The sequence below is a fragment of the Zonotrichia albicollis genome, chromosome 4 (assembly GCF_047830755.1).
Source record: "Zonotrichia albicollis isolate bZonAlb1 chromosome 4, bZonAlb1.hap1, whole genome shotgun sequence".
NCBI lineage: Eukaryota > Metazoa > Chordata > Aves > Passeriformes > Passerellidae > Zonotrichia > Zonotrichia albicollis.
In genome coordinates this window covers 16966993-16990380 of record NC_133822.1, presented here as the reverse complement: position 1 = coordinate 16990380, position 23388 = coordinate 16966993, and the positions used below count along the sequence as shown (strand labels likewise).

Sequence of the window (23388 nt, the reverse complement as noted above, 5' to 3'; positions counted from 1 at the left end):
TTTCCCACTGGATTCTAAGGAAGACCAGGCCCATCTACACCACCACTGGATCTTCAGAGGAAAATTCCACCCTTTTACAGGATCCCTGCTCCAACAGAACCACCCCAGGCACTCTAGGAGGGCTGCAGCCGCCATTTCATTTGGACTGCTACCAACAGGGTGTCAGGTCGTATTCTGACTGTCAGTGTTGTTTTGTATTATTGCATTATTTATTTTATTTTTATTTTCATTTTTTCCTTAATGAAGTACTGTTATTCATGCTCCCATATCTTTGCTGAGAGCCCCCTTAATTTCAAAATTATAACAATTTGGAGAGAGGGTTTTACATTTTCCATTTCAGGGGAGGCTCCTGCCTTCCTCAGCAGACACCTGTCCTTTTAAACCTTGATACTTTAACATTAATTCAGTAGGGTCTGAATGTGCTCACTTGTCTGCCCTGGGACAAGCTCTGTTATCTTGGTTTGTGTTTATTCTTCACTGGGTACTGTGTGAGCCCAGCCAGAGTCTCCACATGTTCCCAAATGTTAAAAACACAGTCCCATTTTAAAATTTCATGTCATAGTTCTCATGAAATTTCATCTCATAGTTCTCATAGTTTCATGTCACATTTCTACTGGTAGTTGCTGCTTCTCTTCACATGTGTACCAAACCCAGGTAGTGCTCCTGGCTTCCTTAGTAGTAGGGCTTCTGGTAGATTTCTTGAAAGGAAAACAACTCCTAGAGACAGAAATAAGTTTTGGGATGCCGCTGTGTACTATAGAGGAAATAGGTTGGTCTGTGACAAAGTTGGTCTGATGGCCCCTCTGGCAGCCACCTCCCTACACCTCAGAAGAAAAAAGAGGAATTGTACATGCTTTCTCTTTCTTAAATATGTCATCACAGAGGTATCACTAACTATATCAATTGGCTTAGCAGTATGTTTGTTTTCTGAGCCAGCCTGCAATTGGTTTGTCAGGCTTGCAACCTCTAGCAGCTTCCCACAGAAAAATCACTTCTGTGCCTGGCTTCTTCCCTCCTCACCAAAAAATCTAAGCCATGTAAAACCAACCCACTATTCAAAACATTGATAACATTTTTAATAAAGAGCTCCCACCTGACTGCCTTATGCCAACATCCACAAAAAGCAGAGCTGGCAGATTCCCACTCAGACATCCTTCTCTGCAAAACATCCATTTCTGTAGTGTCAAGCAGAGATGAAGGAGAAGAAAACTAAATTAGATTGTTTTGCCTTCTTACAAACTGCCCAGAAGCTGCATGTCACCTTTAGCTAACTTAACTTAGCAGTCCATGACTAACAACTGAAATACCAAATCATGGCAGGTACACAGCACCTGGGAGATGCCTGATTTGAGTGTGTGCAGTTTGAACACATGTGAAAATACTGCTGAGTGACTCCTGGGTTGTGTTGTGTGTAAACTGAGAGACCAGGCTTTGTTTTGAGGGGCCTGTTGCAGTCCTGCCTTGCTGATGTTCTGCTCAATTTTGTTATGATCAGATTAATGTTTCTTCCCTAGTCTACTCCATCCAGAGTAGCAGGACTGAAAATGTGGGCTGGAGCTGCTCCTTGGGTTTTGCCCTGCATTTCCCTTCACAATGTCCTTCTGTAGGTTCACAGACTAATATTCCAGGGATATGGTAAAGAGAGGGCTAAGTTGTATGTAAACATGGAATTCACTTATTCTGGGTCATCTTGCCTGGGCTTTCTACAATGAGGAGTAACTTCTTTTTTATGTAGCCCTATCAAGGGGAAGGAAGAAAAGAAAGAAATCTTCCCTGTGGGAAGAAATAAACTGTTTATTTTGACAGTGGTCCTAGACCAGGCTGAAGATAATAGGAGCTTATTGGGAAAGGAACTAAACTCAAGTATTTGAGTGAGTGGGGCAACCTGGATTTTAGCGAGTGTCATTGCTGTAAATTCAAGGAGAAAAATTTTTTTGTCTAATTTTTACTGATCAAAAAAGAAGAGGGAGGGAGTTGGTCCTCAGCTGGCATAAATAGACACAGCTTTATTGAACTCAGTGTGCATCTGTTCATTCTGGTGAAGGATATGATTACCCCATATTGCACTCATTTTATCAGCCATTGCTAATGTTTTCTGTGTAATCCTCTAAAATTTTCAAGAATGAAAGCTCTGGCTGCTGTTCCCAGCACTTTGCCTCTGTGACATATGAATTGTGCCAAATCCATTTTGAGTTTTTGTTTTCAAGCTCTGAGTACAAGGATGAAGTGAAAATAAAGTGTGAATAATGGTCTTTCTCTCAAAGGCAATGTGATATTGTGTTGAGCTGAAGAACTTACTTTCATACAGATGGGTCCTGCTAGTGTGAAGGGCTGATGGATGCTGAGCATGATCCAGCTGATATCTGATACAGGGGAAGGGGAGGGCTCTTCAGTGTTGCTGACAAAGCTAGAACAAGATCCTGGGACTGGAAGCTGAAGTTAGGCAAAATTCAACCTTCCTGTAAAATGCCAGTCACGAGCATAAAAAAAAAAACCAAAAACATGTTAACAATTTACTGGAGCTCATAATTAAGAAATCTTTAGTATTTTCTTTTAAAATCAGTCTTCAGTTTCTAGGAGAAATTATATGTCCAGCCTGTGAACTGGAGGATCACAGTGATCCCTTTTGGGTTTGTAATTGAAGTACACTGCATTAACTTCCCTTCTTTCCTAGGCCTGAGGGAGAACGCATTTACCAGAAATGCCCTTAACAATTCTCATATCACCTGCAGATCTTCACAGATGTAACTGTTCTAATTAAATCCTGTCCTTTAGGACTACATAGGATTGCCCACAGAGATTGGAGGAACTGTGTGACTTTGCTCCCTTCTCCTTTTTCCCCATACCTCTATAGGTTGGATCTTGAGGATTTCTTTTGTAAGAGGTTTTCTTTCTTACCTTATTTTAATTTTCTACAGCAGGTGAGTGGCTCACCTGTTGGGATTGTCTTGATTTACAAGACAGGTGTCTGCTAGGGAAGGCAGAAAAAGCCTCCCTTGGAATGGAGAATGTAAATCCCCTCCCTCTGGATTATCAAAATTGTGAAATCAAGGGGCTCTCAGGCAAAGATATGGGAATAAGAAAAAGGTCTTTACTAGTATGTATAATAAAACAAAAAAACAGCAACAACAACTTTGGCTCTAACAACAAACAGAACCTGAACCCAGTCCCAGACTTTTGAGCTTCATATAGGGACATCTGGATGGAGCTTAATAATATGGGATATACAACAAGTCATGTTAGTCACAGGAGCTCATTCTTTCCTGATCTGAAGCTCTTTAAAATATATTAAATTAGAAGTTGTTGAACAAAAGAGCACTCTGTACATCTCACAGGATTGGGCACACTCTTATTTCCCTGTCTGAAAAGCAGAGAGCTGCCACCTAGTGAGTGCTCAGATTTGAGAATATCTCCTTGAAAAATGTGCTCACCTGCAGCTATCTGAGAAGCACCAGTCTGAACACTGCCACAGGAAATGAAATGTTTGTTAGTGTGGGTATGGAGGAAACTCAAGAACAACACAGGTTTAGGAAATCTTTTTATTCAAGAAGCAGCTCTCTCTTCTGCATTTCGAGCCCTGCTAGTATCACATTCTGTTTTGACAGCTGTCACAAGTTAAATGAAAGATACTTGGGGAAAGAACGGTTGAGCCTACAGGAGAATTGTTACTTGCAGCAGTTGCCAAGAGTTGAAATGTTCTTTTGGTAACACACATGCTATCTCTTTCTCTTTTCTTCTCTTTTGGTCAACTTTGGTGCCTTTTTGTTCTGTAACTCCTGTGACAGGGACTGATGTCATCCACCCTGTGCTACTTTCAGTAGGAAATTACTTTTTGGTACTGTGTGAGTGCAGTGCATTCCCTGTCCTGCCCTAGTTTTATTCTACCTCTTCCTCAGTGATTGCCAGCTTCCAGACTTTTCCTAGTGCCACTGTCCTCCTTTCATCTCCCAAATTTAAGCTACAGTTTTGCCATGAGGGAAAGGAATTTATGCTGCCTTTTCCCTTCTTATTTTTTCTATTCCTAGCTGATTCCATTTATCTCCAGAAACAACTGTAGCAGTTCGGGATTTTAGGTGACACTCTGCCAAAGGTATTTAATGTAGCTGTTTATTAAATGTTTATGCTTATTGTTTATATTCTGAGGGGAACATTGATGGGTGTTGGACCACAAGGGGCTTCTACATTTACTTTCTGTTTTGGATTCATACTTGCAGGTTCTGGAAACAAATGTTGGTTTCACTTTAAATTATTCTAACTTTAACTCAGAAGTACCTGAAACTTTTCTTTCTGTAGTCAACCCTTTTTATTGTTCTGTAATTGCAAATAAATATGGTGTCCCACAGCTAGGTAAACTTGGCAGGGAGTTTTCAGAGTCTTAGTCCATGAGAACAGCTATCCCTTTTCTGTATCACATGGTGGCAGAAAGTGCCCAGCAGATGCTCTGTGATGTACCAGTTTGGTACATCCTATCAGATAAGTTCAGTATGCAGCACTTTATAAAGAATTTAGTATTTTGGAAAATTAAGTGTGTTTAGTTATCTGTGCAGGAAGAGCTTATTTTACAGCGAAGTAAGATGTGTTCATCCCTAACTTGCAGGATGTGTATTATGAGTGTGTGTAGGATTCACTGAGCTATTACATAATGAAGTAGAAAAGATAATTATATATATAAGATGCTTCTCTCCAGGGCATCATTGTTGTGATGCCTTTTCCCAGCAGGCTTGTGGGTGTCCACAGGGGTGCTATTGATATTTAAGGGACAAATTATTGGGACAGAGAGCTGGCAACATATGTGTTGCTGCCCTTAATATTTGCTGTGGGGACAAGAAGGGTATGGTTCCTTCTTGACACAATAGGGGATGATGGCCAACCGTAAGAGATGGTTTTCTGTGCACTAGTAAATCCCTGCATTTTTTTAAAATTGCTTACTTAGGCTGAAGATTGAAGCTGGCACCGTTTGAAGGGCTGCTGTAGACTCCAGCGTGGTGACACAGGCAGCTGTTCCCGTGTTTGTCTGTTAGAACTTGTCATTTTGTTTCACAGTATGGAAGGTGCAAGAAGTGACAGGACTAAATAAGCACAGAGGGAACTGACTGTTTTATCAGCTGTGTTAACCAATAAGCTGGGAGTGAAGCTAACTCCATGTGAAGCATTCTAAATTATTTATTTTCAGTCCTGGAACTGTACTTAACATGTTGTTAAGGCAGAGCCGTGTTGACTGGGTAACATTAATTACACCACTAGAAACACATCACATCAGCTGAAAACAATTGATTGCTGCTATCATTCATGGCTCTGGGTAGAGCTCCAGCTGTTGCAAAGCAGGGCAAAGTGTCCTCTTCCATTCATGGAAGTTCCTCCTGCATCCACCCACAGCTGCAAGTTAGCTCTTTAATTACTGCGACAAAATATGATGTTTGGTGGTTGTGGGTTTCTTGTATCCCTCTATTTATTTTATTTATTTATTTGTGAGTTAAGTGACTGTATGACAGATCTCCTCTCCATTTGACATGGCATGTCTTAAACATATGAGGTTGTTCATTGACCAATCCACCTAAAAGCATATACTTTACTGTCTCTGTAAATGCTTTCCCAGAACTCCCTTAAAGATTCAGCTCTCTCTCCTTAATTCATAGATAAAATGTTGTGTCCTTCAGAACAGGAAAATTTTGAATCTGGGTTTTCCATTCTTTGCAAAGGCTTTGGCTTACGCATGGGCAGCAAACACAGGAGCTGTGCTGCAGGTATGAGCAGAGAGAACTGGATGTGACTTGACCAGCATTTGTATGGATGTGTGCTGATCAAAATAAGGATTTGACTTTCTTCTCACTTATTGTTTAGCATTGCAGTGAGTTAAGAACTTCTAAATGACCCAACTGAGAAGAGCTGGGAATGTATCTATAAGTGGTGGCTACTTGCAGTTGCTCCATTCTGTTTTTCTAGATGCTCTTGGTCCATGGTGAATGCAATTAGAGATTCCACTGGCAGAACACATGTGTGCAGTGTTTGTTCACTAATAACACCTGGCTCTCTGTTTGTAGGTTAGGCCAAAGACCCTGATTCCAGACAGCCTCCCAATCTCCCCGTGCAGAGACCAACCTTCCAAGCAGCCTCCCACCTTCCAGAAGGCTACCATAGTGAGCATCAAAAACCCCAGCCCTGCCCTCCCCACCGCCAACAACACTGTCAGCCATGGACAGACGCACAGCAGCCCGGCCCAAAGTGCCACCGAGCCCGCAGCCCTGTCGTCCCCTCTGAGTGGTGCTGGGGTGGCCTATGCCATCATCTCCACGTCCCCCAGCAATGCTGCTCCCCTCAGCACCAGCACCGCTGTCTCGGTGGTCAACGACGGCATCAAGGTGCAGCCGCTCCTCATCAGCGCCGACAGCAAGGTGAGTGCCCAGGCAGCAAACGCACCAACTGTGCTCCAGGTGTGAGCAAATACTGCCCTGGGAGTGCTGGCAGGGGTTCTTCTCAAAGGAAATAATCAGAAAGCAACGGGAGAATTCTTACACGGACACATAGAAGCTGGTGGACTTTTATCTGTGTACAAGCCTGTTTTTTACTGGGGATAAAACACATCATTATGTAGCCTGGTATTAACAGGACCTTCTGTTAATATGAACTTCTCTTTCCTTAAGACAATCCTCACTAAAAAAATCCCTGAATTCTGTACAGGCTCACATTTCCTATGGACCCCCTCTTCAATGACTCAATGATACTTGATTTGTTGACTGACGCCAGGGAGTACATAAAATAATCAGAGATTCCCTTCACTAATGAAGGGAATCACTAATGAAATCCCTGAATTCTGTACAGGCTAATGAATCCTCACTAATGAAATCCCTGAATTCTGTACAGGCTCACATTTCCTATGGACTCCCTCTTCAATGATACAATGATATTTGATTTGTTGACTGACCCCAGGGAATACATAAAAAATCAGAGATTCCCTTCTGCTCTTTCAGGGGAAGACCGAATGAAATGAGAGCTCAGGGTTTCAGAACTGACCAGGAGATGAATCAGTAAAAAGAAAAATTCAAGCTATGAATTACTTCTTTCATCTTTGTACTGCTTTTCAGCATTGGAATGCAAGAACTGTGCCACTCTTATACCAGAGTCAGATTCCATACAGGCTGCTAATGTACCAAGCAGACATTCAGTGTAATTTACCACTGGGATCCTGCTACTTTTGGTCTTGTTGGCAGCACAAGTTCTCATACAGAACTAAAAAAATATATAGGATGTAGGATGGCTTTTGAGGTAAATAAAAGCAGACGTCTCTTCCCCGTTTCTTTGACATAAATTATTTTTCTCTTACTTAAGATGGCTGCTCAAAAAACCATCCCTTTTTATGCTTTTGAATCTTCTAGAGTGACTGAGTTTAGATAATGTATCTAACACTTAAATGACATTGATTGAAAATTAGCAATGAAGTAGATGGAAAAGGCCTAGTGTTCAAATCTAATAATCTTTATCTAGAAGGTGATAGTCCTTGGGAAGTCCTTTTGAAGCTTCCACAGTCCTTTTGATTATAGGTATGAATTCATATGTGTAGTTCTGTGGGCAGAAATTCATTCCTTTTAATTTATTAGCTTCTGGATAATGTGACCTACATCATGTAAATCTTCATCTGATAATTCAAATATAAGCAGCCAGATATACTACCATAAATGTGTGAATGAGATCTGTGTCATAATTCCAACAGGTTCTAAACAAGACCTAAATTTAAATTAAATTAAATTAAATTTTATTTCATTTATGGAAAACTGGGCATCCACTGCTAATAACGAGTAACGGCTGAGGACTGAAGTCTGATCTCAGTTGCCTGAGGAATACCTTCTTTCTCATCCCCATGTGCTTACCCTGAAAACACACTGGTATGACTGAGATCAAACTGGGTTTGAAAGCTTAGTAATCCCATCTCTTCTACTTGCACACAAAATAAAGTCAAACGAAAGACCTTAAGATCACTAACAAAAATGCTAAAGCGTGGCTTCTCTGCCTCCTTCACCAGTCCTCTAAATAGAAAGTGTCCTAATTTTCAGAGGCACTGATCAAGGGACTTAGGCTGTAGCAGGTTTATAATGCACCAATAAGAAAAAGTTATTAGAAACTTAAGTATGGATTTAGGACCTTAACCTAGGTATCCTGTTGTTTTATGCTTTTGACTTGTGACTTACATTTCTTATTTGTAGGCTATCAAGTAACCTTTCAAAGAGGAGTCAAAGGTTTCAAGCAGAAAAATCCAGTTTCATATAGTGAATTTTGTTATATGTACATTGTCTTTTAGGTTATCATTATTCAACCTCAAGTCCAAACCCAGACAGAAAGTAAACTGGAGACAAAGAAATCTCCTGAAGAGTCAGCTCAGGGACTGCCTGCTACCAAAAAGAAAAAGGAGGAAAATCCAGAGGTGATTTCTTTTTTTTAAATTTTTAATAAATGAGCTACAATGTGGTTAAGTTATGGGGGCCAAATCTAAACCTTCTTTTCTGTGCATGTGTGATTATTTATGCTTGGGGTTCTGCCAGCACCAAATTTGCATTCAAACCTTCCACTGTCACAAAATGTAAGACTTGGAGGTCTCATAGTACCTAAAGGTCTCATAATAATCTAGGCACCCCATGGCTACAGCTGGATTTCTTGTGAAATGTGTACACAAACTTAAGATATTTTCTTTTATGTTTTCCAACATATAGCATCAGATTTAGAGGCTGCATATGAGGTGGAATTAACATTTCTTCTGTAAGCTGAATTTTAACATCTTTGTAATGAATCTTGCAATTTTTAGATTGTATTATTAGTTTCCTGCATTTGCTGGGTATATGTCTTCCCATATGTAGACAGATTCTAGTCTGAAATACATTAAAATCCTTTAAATTGAGTAAGAGAGTAGAAAGCAGGTAATGAGACTAAATCTCTTTTGGGAATTATAATTTTGATTTAAACCAGAAATATAAACTGCAACTCTTTGTAGAAATGGGGTCTCTCTAATAGACATTTTGGGTTTTGACTGGATATGTTCACATTATATTAGGTGTAATTATATTAGGTCTCAATTTTAGTTTGAGGAGTTATACAGACTGAATCTACTTCTTTTGTGGAAATGCTCAGCTCCTGTGAAATCTTAAACCTCACTAGTCTAATAAGTGTGTAGCACAAAAGCATCCTTAGAGCTGTAGGTTTAGGAGGATTATTACAATATAAATTATGTTACTTGAGCCATCCATGTGGATGATCCATTGACCATGTCAATTTTTTCACCATTTTAGGAGGTTCATGAGTTAAAACAGTATTAAGGATAAATATTTTAGCCCAAAATATCACAGCTCTATGTAGAAGCTCTGCAAAGCTATGCTTGGGAAACCTCCCAAGTTTAAAATCTGACCTTTACATGAATCTTCATTACCACAGAATGATGGGACTGAAGAGTTCTGTTTTGTTTAGGCAGGTATTTCCAAAAACTTCTTTATGTTGTAGCACCTTATGGGCAGAAAGACCAGTAGGCACTGCTTAGAAACAGAATGCTAGGAAGAAAAAACATCAATTTTTCTTTGTCTGTAACTTTTCCCCATGGAAAAAATAATTAATAAAAGCCTTCCAGAGAGATGCAGGAGGAGGCAATTGGAATGGGCACACTTTTGGTATGGGATTCAGAAATGTGAGATTTTCATTACATTGCAAACTAGAATATCTCAACAATCTTTTTCTAACCACAGACACTGTTCCTACCCTGTTTACTGGAGCTCTCAAAAACCTTAATTTTCTGGGTAGGGTGCTGACACTGTGCCCTAAACTATGACAGTTCTTTTCATAGATTTGTTGCACAGCCATAGATAGGTAGGTCTAGAGTTAATTTCTTTTGTTCTTTGAAAGTAAACTTTAGTTGATTATCATGTATTTATGCAATTAGTGTAATTAGAACTAACATCATAATTAGTATAAATACATGTAATGACATAAATAGAACATGTAATTACAAAATGAAATGCTTTTATGAAAATCTTTGTTTTGCTTCATGAAAAGACATACTGTGTATTTCTGAAAGCACTCACGGCTCATAAGCAGATGATTAAGTTTAAAGCAAAAACAGCATGGTATTTTTAAAAAGAAAATAGGCACTCAAGGCACTTCTCACTTTTATTTATTTTCAAAGCAGAAAACTGAGGCAGGAACTCCAGTATGGCTCTGTACAGAACTTAGTTGGGAGAGACTGGGATTTAATAAATTTGTAATGAGCTAACTAGAAATAACCAGACTTACAAATAACCGGGAATCCCACATGCAATTACTGGGTGTACCTGAACAAACTGAGAAAAGCAAAGATAATTACTGTCTTTAGCTCCTGGTTTGGTCATCCTGCTGGTGAGCCCTGAAGCTGGTCATGGACTGAGGAGGAGGAGGAGGCCACTCACTCATTCTCATCAGCTGGGGATGGAGAACAATAGTGATGGATCCAGTGGTGGGCCTTCTCCCACCAGGATGACTTCTGTAAAGAAATGGGCTAATTACAGAAGGGAGCTGCTCCTCTGGGGAGAAAATACCCTGGATGTTGTTTTTTTGTGGGTTTTTTTGTTCATTTTTTTTGGGGGGGGTTAATATTTTCTTTTTTTTTTTTTTTTGAAGAGACCTGAGTTCAACACAGAGAGAAACAGAACTCTGCCAAACCCGTTTTGATAATTTAAAAATTCATATTAGGAAACTATCTGGCAACACTTTCATTCTAAAATGTTTTTATCTAAAAGAAAAAATATTGCCATAAATGCTGGTTATGTAGTTATTGGTGTTCTAATTTTTCCTGAGCACAAGAGGGACACATGGCCATTGTGAACTAAATGCTAGTATTAAGCGTGGATTGAAAATCTGGAGAAAATGAAATCTTTGCTTTGCAACTTCCTCTACAGAGGACAAACAATAGACCCTGTGATATTTGAAACTAAAGTTTTGCAATGGAAGTCAGATTTTGAGTTGAATCCAATCAGCTGCAGAGGTGTGAAATAGCAAAACCCATAAAAAATAGGCTGTTAATATAATATGCTTGTTCAAAAGAATACAGCTTGTACTGGGATTTTTTTAAAAGGAACCATCTTCTAGTTCCTTTAAAAGGAACTATAAAAACTGACACTTCCTATGTTTAATCATGAGATAATTATCAAGTCCACTTGATGGCTCTTCATATTTTAAGCAAGTATGTTGCATTTAGATACATACTCAAACAATTTTAGCATGACAAGAGAAAATTGTCTAGCAAAATTCCAGTACACAAATTCCAGTTCAGGCATCAGAAAATATGTGCTTTCTCCACGTTTTGACGTTGGGGTGATGCAGGAATTCTGTACTCCATTGAGAAAACACACATTACCCATTCCAGCTTCCTGGTTCTGTCCCTAAAATTGTTATTATTTTGCTCGCAGTGCTGAGAAGTAAATTGCCACTGTTACTTTTTGACAGGGCTGAGGTGAAGATTGTAATCCTGCTCAGTGAATAATTTTCTTCTCAGATCTGCACAGTGAATCAAATATTCATCTTTTCCTTCAGGTGTGGGGCCCCCACTGTGCCTGGCTGGTGTTTCAGGCATGTAAGGAGTGAATATTACTGAAATCAAGGTCTGACTTGCAAATGAACACGTGTGTATAATTACCACAGATATGGAAGGCAGAAATACAGTGTGAATATATCTAAATTGCCAGTGCCATTACACCACCATTTTTTAATCTGCCTGGAGAATATGAATCTCTTGAGGTTGCGGAAAGGAAATATTCCTGTCTAACATGGGTGTTAGTTCACCTGTTTGACAAAGGTATTTTCACAGATGCATGAGTGGTAGAGATGTCCAAACCTAACTCTCTGATTTTGATGAACCCACCCAATAGATCTTTTAATTTCAAAATGAGGATGTTTTTGCTTCCACGATTTCACTAAGTGAAAGTCAGAATTGAAAAGGAAATTGTAGTTCTGGTGACTTACTAGTTGATTTTATCCTGAACAGAAAGTTAAATCATCAGGCTTTTCACAAAACAAGAAGGTCAGACTAATTTTGGCTTGGAAGTGTTGAAACACGTTCTCCTGACATTCTTTGAATAAAACAAGGTTTTGACCTTCTGCTTAAACACTGTGGTTTAGTTGGACCTAAATCTGAGCATTTTATTTGAGATATGATAATTACATCTTCCTATGGTCTTTGTACACCCCCTCAGACTTGGACTGTGGGCTTTGCTTGTTTGGATTTCTCAAGAGCTTGTGTTGCACAGTCAGATTGTCTCTCCTGTGGAATTGAACCTCATGAAAATCCAACAAAATTGTTCAGCACAGCAGAAAGAGGAGGCCCACAAATGTGACTGAAAACCAGGGAGTTCAGTTCCATTTGGGCTTGGAACAACACAGTGTAATTTCAGTTTTCATCAAAAACATGTGATAAAACCTTCAGCAAAACCTTTCCGCAAGGAAACATTTTCCAGTGAGAAATCACTGACAGAAAATTTAGAATCTCTCTAATACTTTTCCTGTCACTGCATCAGCATGTTCTGATTTTTTTTTTGTATGAAGATTTGTTTTGTGCATATATAGTTTAGAAGAGTTGTGAATAATATTTTAGATCAGATTTCACACTGCAAAATGAGTTCACCAGTGTCAGTGGGAGATGTTTGATCACTCCCCATTGAGGAAAAATGTTGGATCAGTATACATCTTAAAATCCATGCACAAGATGTTACTTTTAAAACTTGGGAAGAGAAATTTCTGGGATTTTTTGTTTGTTTGTTTGGCCTTTTTTTTTTTTTTTTTTTTTTTTAATGGGAGGGGACTTCCAATATGCTTTTGATGTCTTGTTTAGTGTTGTACAGATCATACTTATTTCACTTCTTACAGCTTGCTCATATCCAATAAAAGCAGTGTGTCATGGCCAGATGGTAAAAATAATACAAAATTACTTCACTAAATAATTGAGTAACAATCCAGCTAGCAATGTGAAATTGAACTGGTTGAATTGACTGAATATTGATCATGTGCTGTGTAAGATCAGCAGGCATTGAGCATTGACTTCAGACATCTTTGAACTGCTTGAGTTTATATAGTCATAAAGGAGAACCACGCATATCTCAAGCAAATCTTCAGTTAAAGTTCTTTACATTACTATACATTCGAATAAGATACATTTCTAAAAGACTTTTACTGGGTTTATTCTGTCAATGTTAATTTTATTTATTTTCTTACCACGATCACTATAATAGAAAATCTAACCCATTTATTTTTTCCTCAGAAAATTGCCTTCATGGTAGCACTAGGACTGGTTACAACAGAACATTTGGAAGGTAAGGTGGCATATGTTGATTTACAGTTCAGTTTTTGAATGAAATCTTTTCTGTTGGCTTCTCTGCCAGAGCACGTTGCTGAGGATTGTGTTCAGATGGCTTTTGAATCTCTCCAGAGAAGGAGATTCCACAGCCTCTCTGGGCAATCTGTTCAGTGTTCTGTTACCCTTCTGGAAAAGAAGTTCTTCCTCATGTTCAGGATGAGCTTCCTGGGCATCAGTTTCTGCACATTGCCTCTTGTCCTGCTGCTGGGCACCATGGAGCACAGCCCAGCCCATGCTCTGATCCCTGCCTGCAGATATTTATACACATCAATAAGATTCCCTCCCAGTTTTCCTTCTCTCCTTCTCTGAAGGGCATGAAAACGGAAAAAATGAAAATGAAAAAATCAGATGCAGAGTTACCTTTGCACAGTTGTGCCTTTCAGTGTCACAGTAGGGGTGACCTTAGCTGTGCCTCCCACCCCATGGCAAAGCTCAAGGGGCACGAGGGCTGGCCCTGCTTGGCACAGGCTGGTGTTTGGGCTCACTCAGTCACCACGGTCCTTTAAAAGATGTTAAGACCTGGAAGAAACAGTGAAACAAAAATCCTGCCAGGGCTCTGACTGCCACTGATCTGGTTGGTGGATCTGTGAGGTTCAGAGATGTTTGCCCAGATATGCAGCAAGTGCCCTCTGCTCTCTCCCATGTGAGATGGACTTTCACTTTTTGAGTTGTCCATCACCTCTAGAGTTCCACAGAATAATATGTAAATTTGTGGTGAAAATCTGATATTTGTTTCATAAGATTTTACTTACTTAGGACTACTTCTCAAAGAATTCCTTCCCTCCCTTTTCCCCACTTAGCCAAAAACTTAACAAACTTCCCATCAAACCCTGTGTTTGCCTGAGAGCATCTAGCATGTCTTCTCAGGCTCCTGAATATGACTTCAAACAAATATTGCACATAAGCTAAAATCAGCATCACATCCTTTCAGTTTCCTTCTCCAACCTTCCAAAAATAGCTTGCAAAAGTTAGCAAATTTGTATCTTTCTTTGCCTCAGCTTTGTTGCTCTGAAATTAGAGATGAGAGGAGGGGGGGAAAGAGTTTGTTTAGCAGATGAGACAAGCTGGGGTGGCAGAATAGTTCTCATGGGCAGAGATGATGCAGGTATTTTGAAGAAAAGATTTGCACCCTTATGGTTTTAGTTACAAGTTCAGCTACAACAAGTTGATGTGATTCCACCAGTAAAAGGAGAGAAAATATCTGTGTCAGCTGGCAGTGATTCTTGATCACAAAAAGTGTTAATGGCAATTGATATTTATCACCATAGATCATAGTAAGCAGAATACTCAGGAATTTCCAGTGCACTGAGTTTAACTTTTATGTGCTTTAGACTTAGGAGCATGCTTAGCTACCTCACTGTCTCAAGGTATCTACCATTTTTACCTTGTTTTCTTTTTATTAAGATTTCCAGTTCTTTGGTTTTAAGACAAGTTGTGAATTAGTGAGAAAATATATCTGAATTGTAGTGTCTCCTCAGTATATGCAGCAGGTTTCCTGTGGGTCTTGTTTCTATTTTTCAGTGTTTTGCCTCTTTAAATCTGCATTTTAAAAAATAATTTTATGTCCCAGTGATGGAGAATTTGAAAGGAGTTTAAAGAAATTTTAAGCCTTCATAATTTTTAATCCCTTAATGGTCATGGATTGAAATGGAAATCAAAAAAATTTGGGGAGAAGATTTATAATCCAAAAAGTGAAAATGATGATTGGTTCTTGTTTTCTTTGTCTAAGGAAAACAGGACAACATTTGAAATTATGCAGAAATGCAAATTATACTTACAACAAAGAGGACTTAATTTTGAATAATTCTATACCCTTTGATTTTATTGAAACTAATGAATTGTTTGTGTGGATTTATTGCTTATGTTCAAAATGCCAGCAGTGCTCTTCTCTGTTCTACACCAAGTGTGGAGATGCTCATTTAAACCAAACTGCTGCAAAACTCACCATGCAGAATCAATTCTTGAAGACAAATTCACTTTTCATATTTCTACTAGCATTAAATAAATGGCTCCAGCCAAGAGCTATTTACTATGGAAAGGGTATTTCTTCATCAGAATTGGTGATTACAACTGTCAGAGATTTCCTTATAGCTTTCACATGCTAAAGGTTATTATTTTACTGGGTCATGTTTACAGTTATCAGTCACTGCTATTTATCAGGAAGCAGTAGTCATTACACAGTTCAGTTTATTTTAAAACTTCTAATTATTTTTCAATTTCACATTTTTGGAATTTAACTTTATCAAGATTGGATCATTAAAAGATTATTCATATGGTATCTCTAATTCACAGTGTTACAGTTTTTATTGATTTTATTCATTAATTTTCTGGTGAAGGGCTGTGATGATCCACTTCTATGTGTGTTTCTCTATCTGCCTAGAAGCCTTTCCACCTGACCTCCACACAAGCATTCCCTGCCTGGGGAAAGAGCTCAGTTCTGCAGAGCCTGAGTGTGAGGCATCTGTACCAGTAAATAAACACAGCTGCCTCCACTAACTGACAGTCTGCAAGGTGCAGCTTTCCCTGAAGGAAAATTGCCATCACAGGCTTCATAGGATGACCGTGCAGAGTGTTGATTGGTGAAGGCAGCAGCTCACTGGAGTTTGGCCTCCAACATAAAGCTATCTTTAAATTCATTCATCTTTGTCAAATGTACTAACATTTAATTTTTCCTGTTTGGTTTCTATTTTTTTAATTGATAAGCTAAGGAATAAGGTAGCTTTATTCTGTGATGCAGTGCATGGTTGTAACATATTGAATCTCTTTCTCTAGGCTATTACAAACACCTTTTAGCATTACAATTTTGTAAAAAAAGATAGAAATCAAAACTTTAAAAGAAGGACCTTTAGTTCAGGTCACTCTAAGAATGCATGTCCATCTAGATTACTGAAATGGTTATGATTTCATCAATTGAAACAAATTTAATTTAACTTTATTGCATGCTGTTCTGAAAAGTATGCGATATTTTTTAGCAGAAGTAACAAGTAACAAAAGATAGCACACCAGTGTATGCTTTTGCTCTGTCTAGGTGTAATTATTGACAGAACCACTCCACAAGTACATAGATGCATGGTATTTTTGTTTCCACTAAGGAAGTGCTCTCCCTCCCTGATGGCTGCATAGGGTATTGTACATCTTGAGGTGTTTCCATTTATTTCTCTCTCTCTCTCTTCTTTTCCATCCATTCCCACTGCTATTACTTTTTGTCCCAGCCAGCTCTTATCTCTGTACCATAGCAATGCCTCTTCCAAAGCTGCATTCCAACTATCTGCCATCTGTGTGATTCAGACCTCACCAGATATTTTCTGTTGCCTTGGTGAGAGCATGTACCAAAGAAATTTTCTCTTTAACTTGGGACCAAGAAGGACAGAGAGCTACAAATCCATCACTGTTCTTTTATGAGATTCTTGCCCCAGTTACATTACAAAGAAAACTCTGCTGCATTGAATTCTTTGTTTCTTTTTTTTTGGGCCATTGAAAGTCACAGTTGTGTATCCTTGTAGCACTCACCCTGCTGCTGAGGCACAATTCCCTTTAGAGGCTTTCAGAGAGCCTGGGAGCTTCAGGATGGATATTTCAGCATAGACACATGAGCATTTCATAGGAAATATTTTCACAGTAGGACTGAACTGTTTCCCAGACAAGATCCTGTGTTTTGGAGTCTACATGGCCTGAATGATGTTAATGTGATGTTACAGTGGTTACAGCCAAAGCACTTATCTCCTATCCTAGTGCAGCTTCAGATCACACATTTCTTGGTGGTGAGATTCTGTGCAGCCCCTTGAGTCACATGGCAGCTTGTGGCTGTGCTATTTCAAGTGCCCTAGGAGAAGACACCTTCTGAACATGAGAGATGACATGTCCCTGTGCCATAGGAAAGCCCAGCTAGTAGTTACTCTCCTGTTTTTCTTGTCCATCTAGATTCCTTCTGATGCACCCATCACTCCAAGCACAGCAGCTTAGCCAATACTCTTTTGTGAAGGGAAAGTTTTAAATCCATTCTTGGAAGTTTTTAAACCCAATCTTGGAAGTTAGGCCAGTACAAAACCCATATAAAGTGTTGGCCTCATCTCCAGGGACACTATGTACAAGACAAGATCAAAAATACTGACACCCTTAAAATGGTATATGGGAATGATCAAGACTTGAAACTTGCTGGAAACCAGAACTAAGAGCTGGAGGTCCAGTTCCCAAGTACATAAACACCCTGAAAGCTCACCTGTATCTTACTGTTGGATTACAGGTGGGGGATCTTGCTGAATACCCTGAAGGGCATTTTCTGGTGCTGGGTGTGTTCTGAGATAGACCTCTTCAGCTCAGATGCTGAGGAAAGACACCAGACCTGTTGCATAATCAGATGGTGTCCTGAATTTCTCTTGGGTGGGCTCCAGGGCTTCTGGGCTGAAATACATGCTCCTGCCAGTTCCTCTCCTTCTGAGATGGAGCAAGACAGAGCAGAGGTATCACCACCAGGAGGGCATTTAGAATACCCTCTAGTACCTCAGCACCAAGTCTAAAATTGACCTTACAATATTCACATAGGAAATATTTTGGAATAGAGCACACACTTCATGTCATGGGATGGATGCTGTGGCTCTCCTTGCTAAAATGTGTGTGGGGTTTATAATCAAAAGAATGGGCTCTAAAAGACATGCTTGTAATAGTCTCAGCATTCTGAACTGACGTCAAGAGCTGCAGAAAGAAATTCCATGTGATGTAAATGGAATCCTGGTTCAGATCAAAGTACATTAAACCTACAGATTTCTGTGTCTGAGTAATCTGCTCCATCTTTCTGTGTTTCCAGAGTTGTGCACATGGCTGGTGGTTGCTAAACACAGCCCTCAGCATGTGTCATCTTCAGTAGGTGTCACCATTTAGTGGAAGGGAGTTGTGGAAGTTTAGTGGAAGGAATAAAATGGGCTGCTGTCCAAAGAGCCCATCTGTGTGCTGGTGTTTGCAGTGACACAAGCATGCACATATGACTCAAAATGACATTTTGCAAGCTCAGGGTTATGAAGTTATGTTCTGGGTGGATAAATCATCACTGAATCCACCTGTGCCATTTCAACTATGCTTTTTCTAAGCTCCATGGAGGAGAGTACTCTGAAGGCTCTCTGATGCTTGCTGAATATGTGTCTGAAGAGATCATAATAAAATTCTTGTAGGGCACCAGAAGTCTACCTTGAAGGAAGAAAAAAATAAAAAAATGCCTGTGAATCTCACAAGGAAAAGCTTATTAATGTCAAACCTTGAACTGCAGCAAATATCAATGCTGATGCAACACAATTGTACTTTAGAAAATGAAACAGAACTCAAAGCTCAAGGGGCTGAGGGTAAGATCATTTTGCTTTACAAGTTATATCTGCATTTTTCCCTGATGAATGAGAAATTCACAGTTCGTGTTCCTTTCCATGGTTACAGAAATCCAGAGCAAGCGTCAGGAAAGAAAGAGAAGAAGCACAGCAAATCCAGCCTACAGTGGACTCTTGGAAACAGAGGTACTTCATCATTCACTTCTTTTACCACAGCTCGAATTCATATCAATAAAAGGTCTAAGTGTGTCTTACTACAAAAATATATATGAATGCAAAACCACAGCTACTTGTAAAGAGATCCTGATGTAGAAAAGAAAGAAAATATCTCAGTGGGGAAGCAATAGGTTTTCACCACACAACGTCACTTGCTCCAAACTAGAATTCATCTTAGTTTTAATAAAGTCCAAGAGAGCTAAATTAGTGTGGGACCTAATTACTTTTATCTACAAAGGCAGTCCCTTTAGATCATAACTGGACAGCAGAAGTGCTGCATTATGTTCAAATGGGCATTGCTGTTTCTCTTTTCTTACGTGCCAAATAAGAAATTCTCTTTTCTTATGTCCCAATTTTTTTTTTTTTCAATTTGTCACATTCAAAAAAGGGGTGTGTTGGTTTATGAATCATTGTGGTCTGCAGAGGGTATAGAAATCTGCATAATAAATATAATAATGCATGATTAAAAATTAAATGCTCTGGATTATCTCTGTTGTCTGTTACACTGTTGCATTTATAGAAGTATCACAATTTGGTCCTGCCTAATATTAGATTGCAAACTTGGTGTAAAAGCAGCATAAAAATAGGCTTAACATTTTATAGATTTTTTTTCTTTGTTTCTAAACTAGCATATATGCATTTATTCAGCTAATTAAAATTTCATGTTTAAAATTTCAGCACTATTTGGGTTTACTGTCTGAACTTTCTACTGGGATGAAACTCAGTTGTAGCCAGCTCTCCATTTAAGCAAGGCCTCTCTGTGTTCTGAGTTCTCTAGGACTAAAGAAAGTGATTATTCTTTATTTAGGCATAAGTGATGCAGAATTTGTGGTATGCCAGTATTTCAGATTCCTGTCTTTGTTGGCAGATAGCAAACAGATGAGACTAAGAAGAAACACACTGCTGCAGTCAAACTGCTGAGTTGTTTGATTGTTCTTTTTCTGAAAGCACTGGAGATTTTTATACTCCAGAACAGCTCTGGGCACTTGAGTTCTTCAGAATTCCTCAACTATTTTTTTTCAGTGCAAATACTAATGTCCAAATGAGCCGTATTTACCACAGTAGGAACTTTAGCCTTGCTAGCATTAAAACTGTGGCTTTTTAGACGTTTTTGTCCTGATTACTAAAATACTTGTAGCAGAATTTTGTGGCTATAGCCAGATTGGTGTTTGTGACAAACTCTACTACCTTGGATATGTGGAAGAGAAGATGGCCTAGGTCTACTGCACCCTTAGTTCATATTTCTCATAATATCTATTCTCAAAAGCATATGCTTGAATGGAGGATGGCATGGAGAAAGAAATGTCTGTGAAGGACTCCTGTGGCTGATCAGCTGTGTCCTCATTAGGAGCTGTCATTAACTACTGACCATGGGGATTGCCATCCAAGTAAAATGGAGGCAGATGTTTTTTCTCTAATCAATTAGCTGCTCAGACTGGTTTGCTAATCAGGGAGTTGAGGTATTGGTGGCATTTCAGGCATTTTAGTGCAGTTTAATTTAGTCTGCTGAATGATCTTTAATTCATGATTGTTTAAATTGAAATCGCATGTAAATTAGACCTTTTATTTGCCAACACCCCTCAAAATGGCAGGAGTTCAGCATTTGTAGTGGTGATACTTTGACTACAAAAATATGATCATGGTCTTATGTCTTCACTTGAATGGTGTGCTTTTTCTTCTCAAGGCTTTGTTCTTTAAGAAAATTAGATACCATTTAATTTTTGTACCCTCAATAGCCTTTTTTTCCATAGTAAATGATTACATTTTGGGCTGGTTATTTTTTGAAGAAAGAAACATCTATTCAAAGTGCATTAACAGACTCTCAGGCACCCAACTGTAAGAGAATAGTTTGTTCACTACAGAATAAAAAATTCAGTAGCAAAACCCCTCTAATTATATATATATAGCAACCCAAAATTTATATATATAATAACCCAAGATGTAACCCTTTCCTATGAAAAAAGAGGCTATTGAGGCTATGAAAATAAAATGATATCTCATATATTCAGTTCTTATATATAGATGAAGTTGAGGAACCCATGACCATTTCTATATATGCAAATAAAAATGTAATCTCACAGCAACAGTTTTCCCTAATGGACATTGTTGGGCTTGGAGTTAGTTTTGCTGTAGTCTTGCTCTTACCAGCCCATGAGACATATCCTGCAAACCCATCAATAACATTCACAATTTGTATTTCTCTCTTCTTAATAAAAGCTAATACACAATAAACTGCTCTGTGAAAAACTTGTTGGAAAGGTAAATCATGCAACTGTTTGTCTGACTGTGTCAGTGGTCTCTAGGTAGCTTTTGGAGAGCTAGTTAGGTGTGAGATAAGCCCATGGAAATTGATAATGTGAAATGTAAGAGACAACCAGAGCACTGCAATGACATGGGGGTTGGTTTCTTTTCCCTTCTAGAGGAAACGCCTTGCATCAAATTATTTGAATAACCCCTTGTTCCTTTCAACAAGAGGTAAGCATATTTTTAAATGAATATACTACTCTTCTAATGATGTGTTAAAAATTTATTAGTAGGATTTCATATGAGTTACTGTTAGGATACTACAGGGCATTACTTTGTGTAATGTCGCTGTATTTTTTAATATGGAGTGAAAAGAAATTGTTTTTCTGCAAAAACAATGGAAGGGTTTAGTAGAGATGGATCCAAAACCTCTGCAGTCAGTGGAAAATCTGATCTCTGGCACTGTTTTGGTTTGAAAAGACAGGTGTCTGCTAAGGAAGGCGGGAGCCTCCCCTGAAATGGAAAATGTGAACCCCTTCCCTCTGAAATATTATAATATTGAAATTAAAGGGCTCTTAGGCAAATGTATGGCAGTAGGAATAACAGTTTTTTATTAGGGGGAAGAAATAGAAATGCAGTAATACAAACCAAAACTGACAGTCAGAATAGGCCCTGACACCCTGTGGGTCAGGGTGTTGGCAGCAGTTCCATTAAATGGTGGCTCAGCCCTCCTGCAGTGCCAGGGGTGGTTCTGTTGGAACAGTGATGCTGTAGAAGGGTGGAGTTTTCCTCTGAAGGTCCTGTGGTGGGGTAGATGGGCCTGGTCCTCTTCTGAGAATCTAGTGGAAAAGAAAGCTGCTCCTCTGGGAATCCAGTGGAAAAGGCTGTCTCTGGTGTTCCAAATCTCAGATTATATCCAGGTAGGAATGTTTGGCTCCTCCCCCTGGGCAAAGCATCTCATAATGGGATTGTGTAATTTTTATTAGTTATGCAGTGAGACTCAATGGCTCATTAACAGATGATATTTCTTGGAGGGAGGATTGGTTGTGCAGGAGATAAAGAAAACTGGCCCACCTGGTTTTAATGGTTGGCCCAATTAACAGCAGATAACTGCCCCACCTCTATACAGATGGCAATAGATTACACACCCCAGCCACATCTTGCAACCTAAGACAGGCACTTTAAGCACCATGCAGTGAGAGAACTGATTGAAGAAAGTAGTGTTGCCAGCCCCAAGTACTTAAAAATACATTTTAAAAAATTATTACTATTTTAGACTTTTTTTGCCTCTTCCAACTGGCTTTAAGAAACTGCTCTCCATCCTCAGGCACCAGAAATTTCCCACAAATTTTGCTTCAGTAACAAGGGCTGAAAGCCAGTTTTTCTGATTCCAAGAGGTAGAGTCATAAATCTAGACCTGATGACCTTCAAGATGCCTTCCAGTCTTGTACTTATAAGAACTTCATATCTGAAACTTAATAGCAAATTCCATGAGAATTAACAACTCAAAGGAGCCATTTGGGGATGCTGATGATTAGCTCATGGGTAGAAGCACATTTCAGGAAAAAATGTGCAACACAGAGAAGACAAAGAGTTGGGAATGAGAGGTGAAACACAGAGAATGTTGCGTATAGTTTAATTCTTCAGACAAGACCCATGTACTATTTTAAGAAAGAAAGTGAGGAACTTCTGTTTCAGAAGAGAAGACAAAGCCAGTAAAGAAATTCAATTCTATCCTTGCCCTTGTTTTGCCTTTATAACTTTTTCTCTACTGAGAAGCTATAGAGATAAGGGAAGAGAGACCTTTATCTAAGTCAAATATTATTTCAGTATTAGGAGCATTTTCAGGGGTAATTACAATTGAGACATGAAGTTTTGACAGTTTTTCAGTGTTTGCTCAATCTCACTGTCAAGTGTCGTGTTTAGTGCTTGAGATTCACCTTTCTGCCCCTGCCTTGACTTCCTGCACCACAGGAGCACTGACTGAAAGGCAGCAGTGCTTCTCTCTGCCCTCAAAATTCCACATTTCAGATACAGACACTTGGCCTACTTACCATATGCATTACTTTACTTACCTCTAATGCATTTGGTCTCAGAGGACAGGAGAGGTTACTACAGGAAGCAGCTATGATGACATGCCTCTTAGAAGGAAGCCAGGCTCATGTGAGCCCCACTGGAAAGAATATTATTCCTGGCTTAGTTTTATATTCAAAATAAAATTGTAATAGATTGTTTGTCTTATCATAGCACTTGCTTTCC

General features: G+C 39.0%; 1 protein-coding gene across 8 annotated transcripts in view; it reads left to right on the top strand.

The window, feature by feature from the left end:
• Window positions 1–23388, top strand: part of PHF21B (PHD finger protein 21B) — a 131676-nt gene that overhangs the window by 99283 nt on the left and 9005 nt on the right. For all 8 annotated transcript variants that reach the window (XM_074538962.1, XM_074538959.1, XM_074538958.1 and 5 more), the window contains 5 exons: window positions 6042–6392; window positions 8294–8416; window positions 13262–13313; window positions 18779–18855; window positions 21306–21360. In XM_074538962.1, coding sequence (XP_074395063.1) covers window positions 6042–6392; window positions 8294–8416; window positions 13262–13313; window positions 18779–18855; window positions 21306–21360 — 658 coding nt within the window. The remainder of the gene's footprint in view (window positions 1–6041; window positions 6393–8293; window positions 8417–13261; window positions 13314–18778; window positions 18856–21305; window positions 21361–23388) is intronic.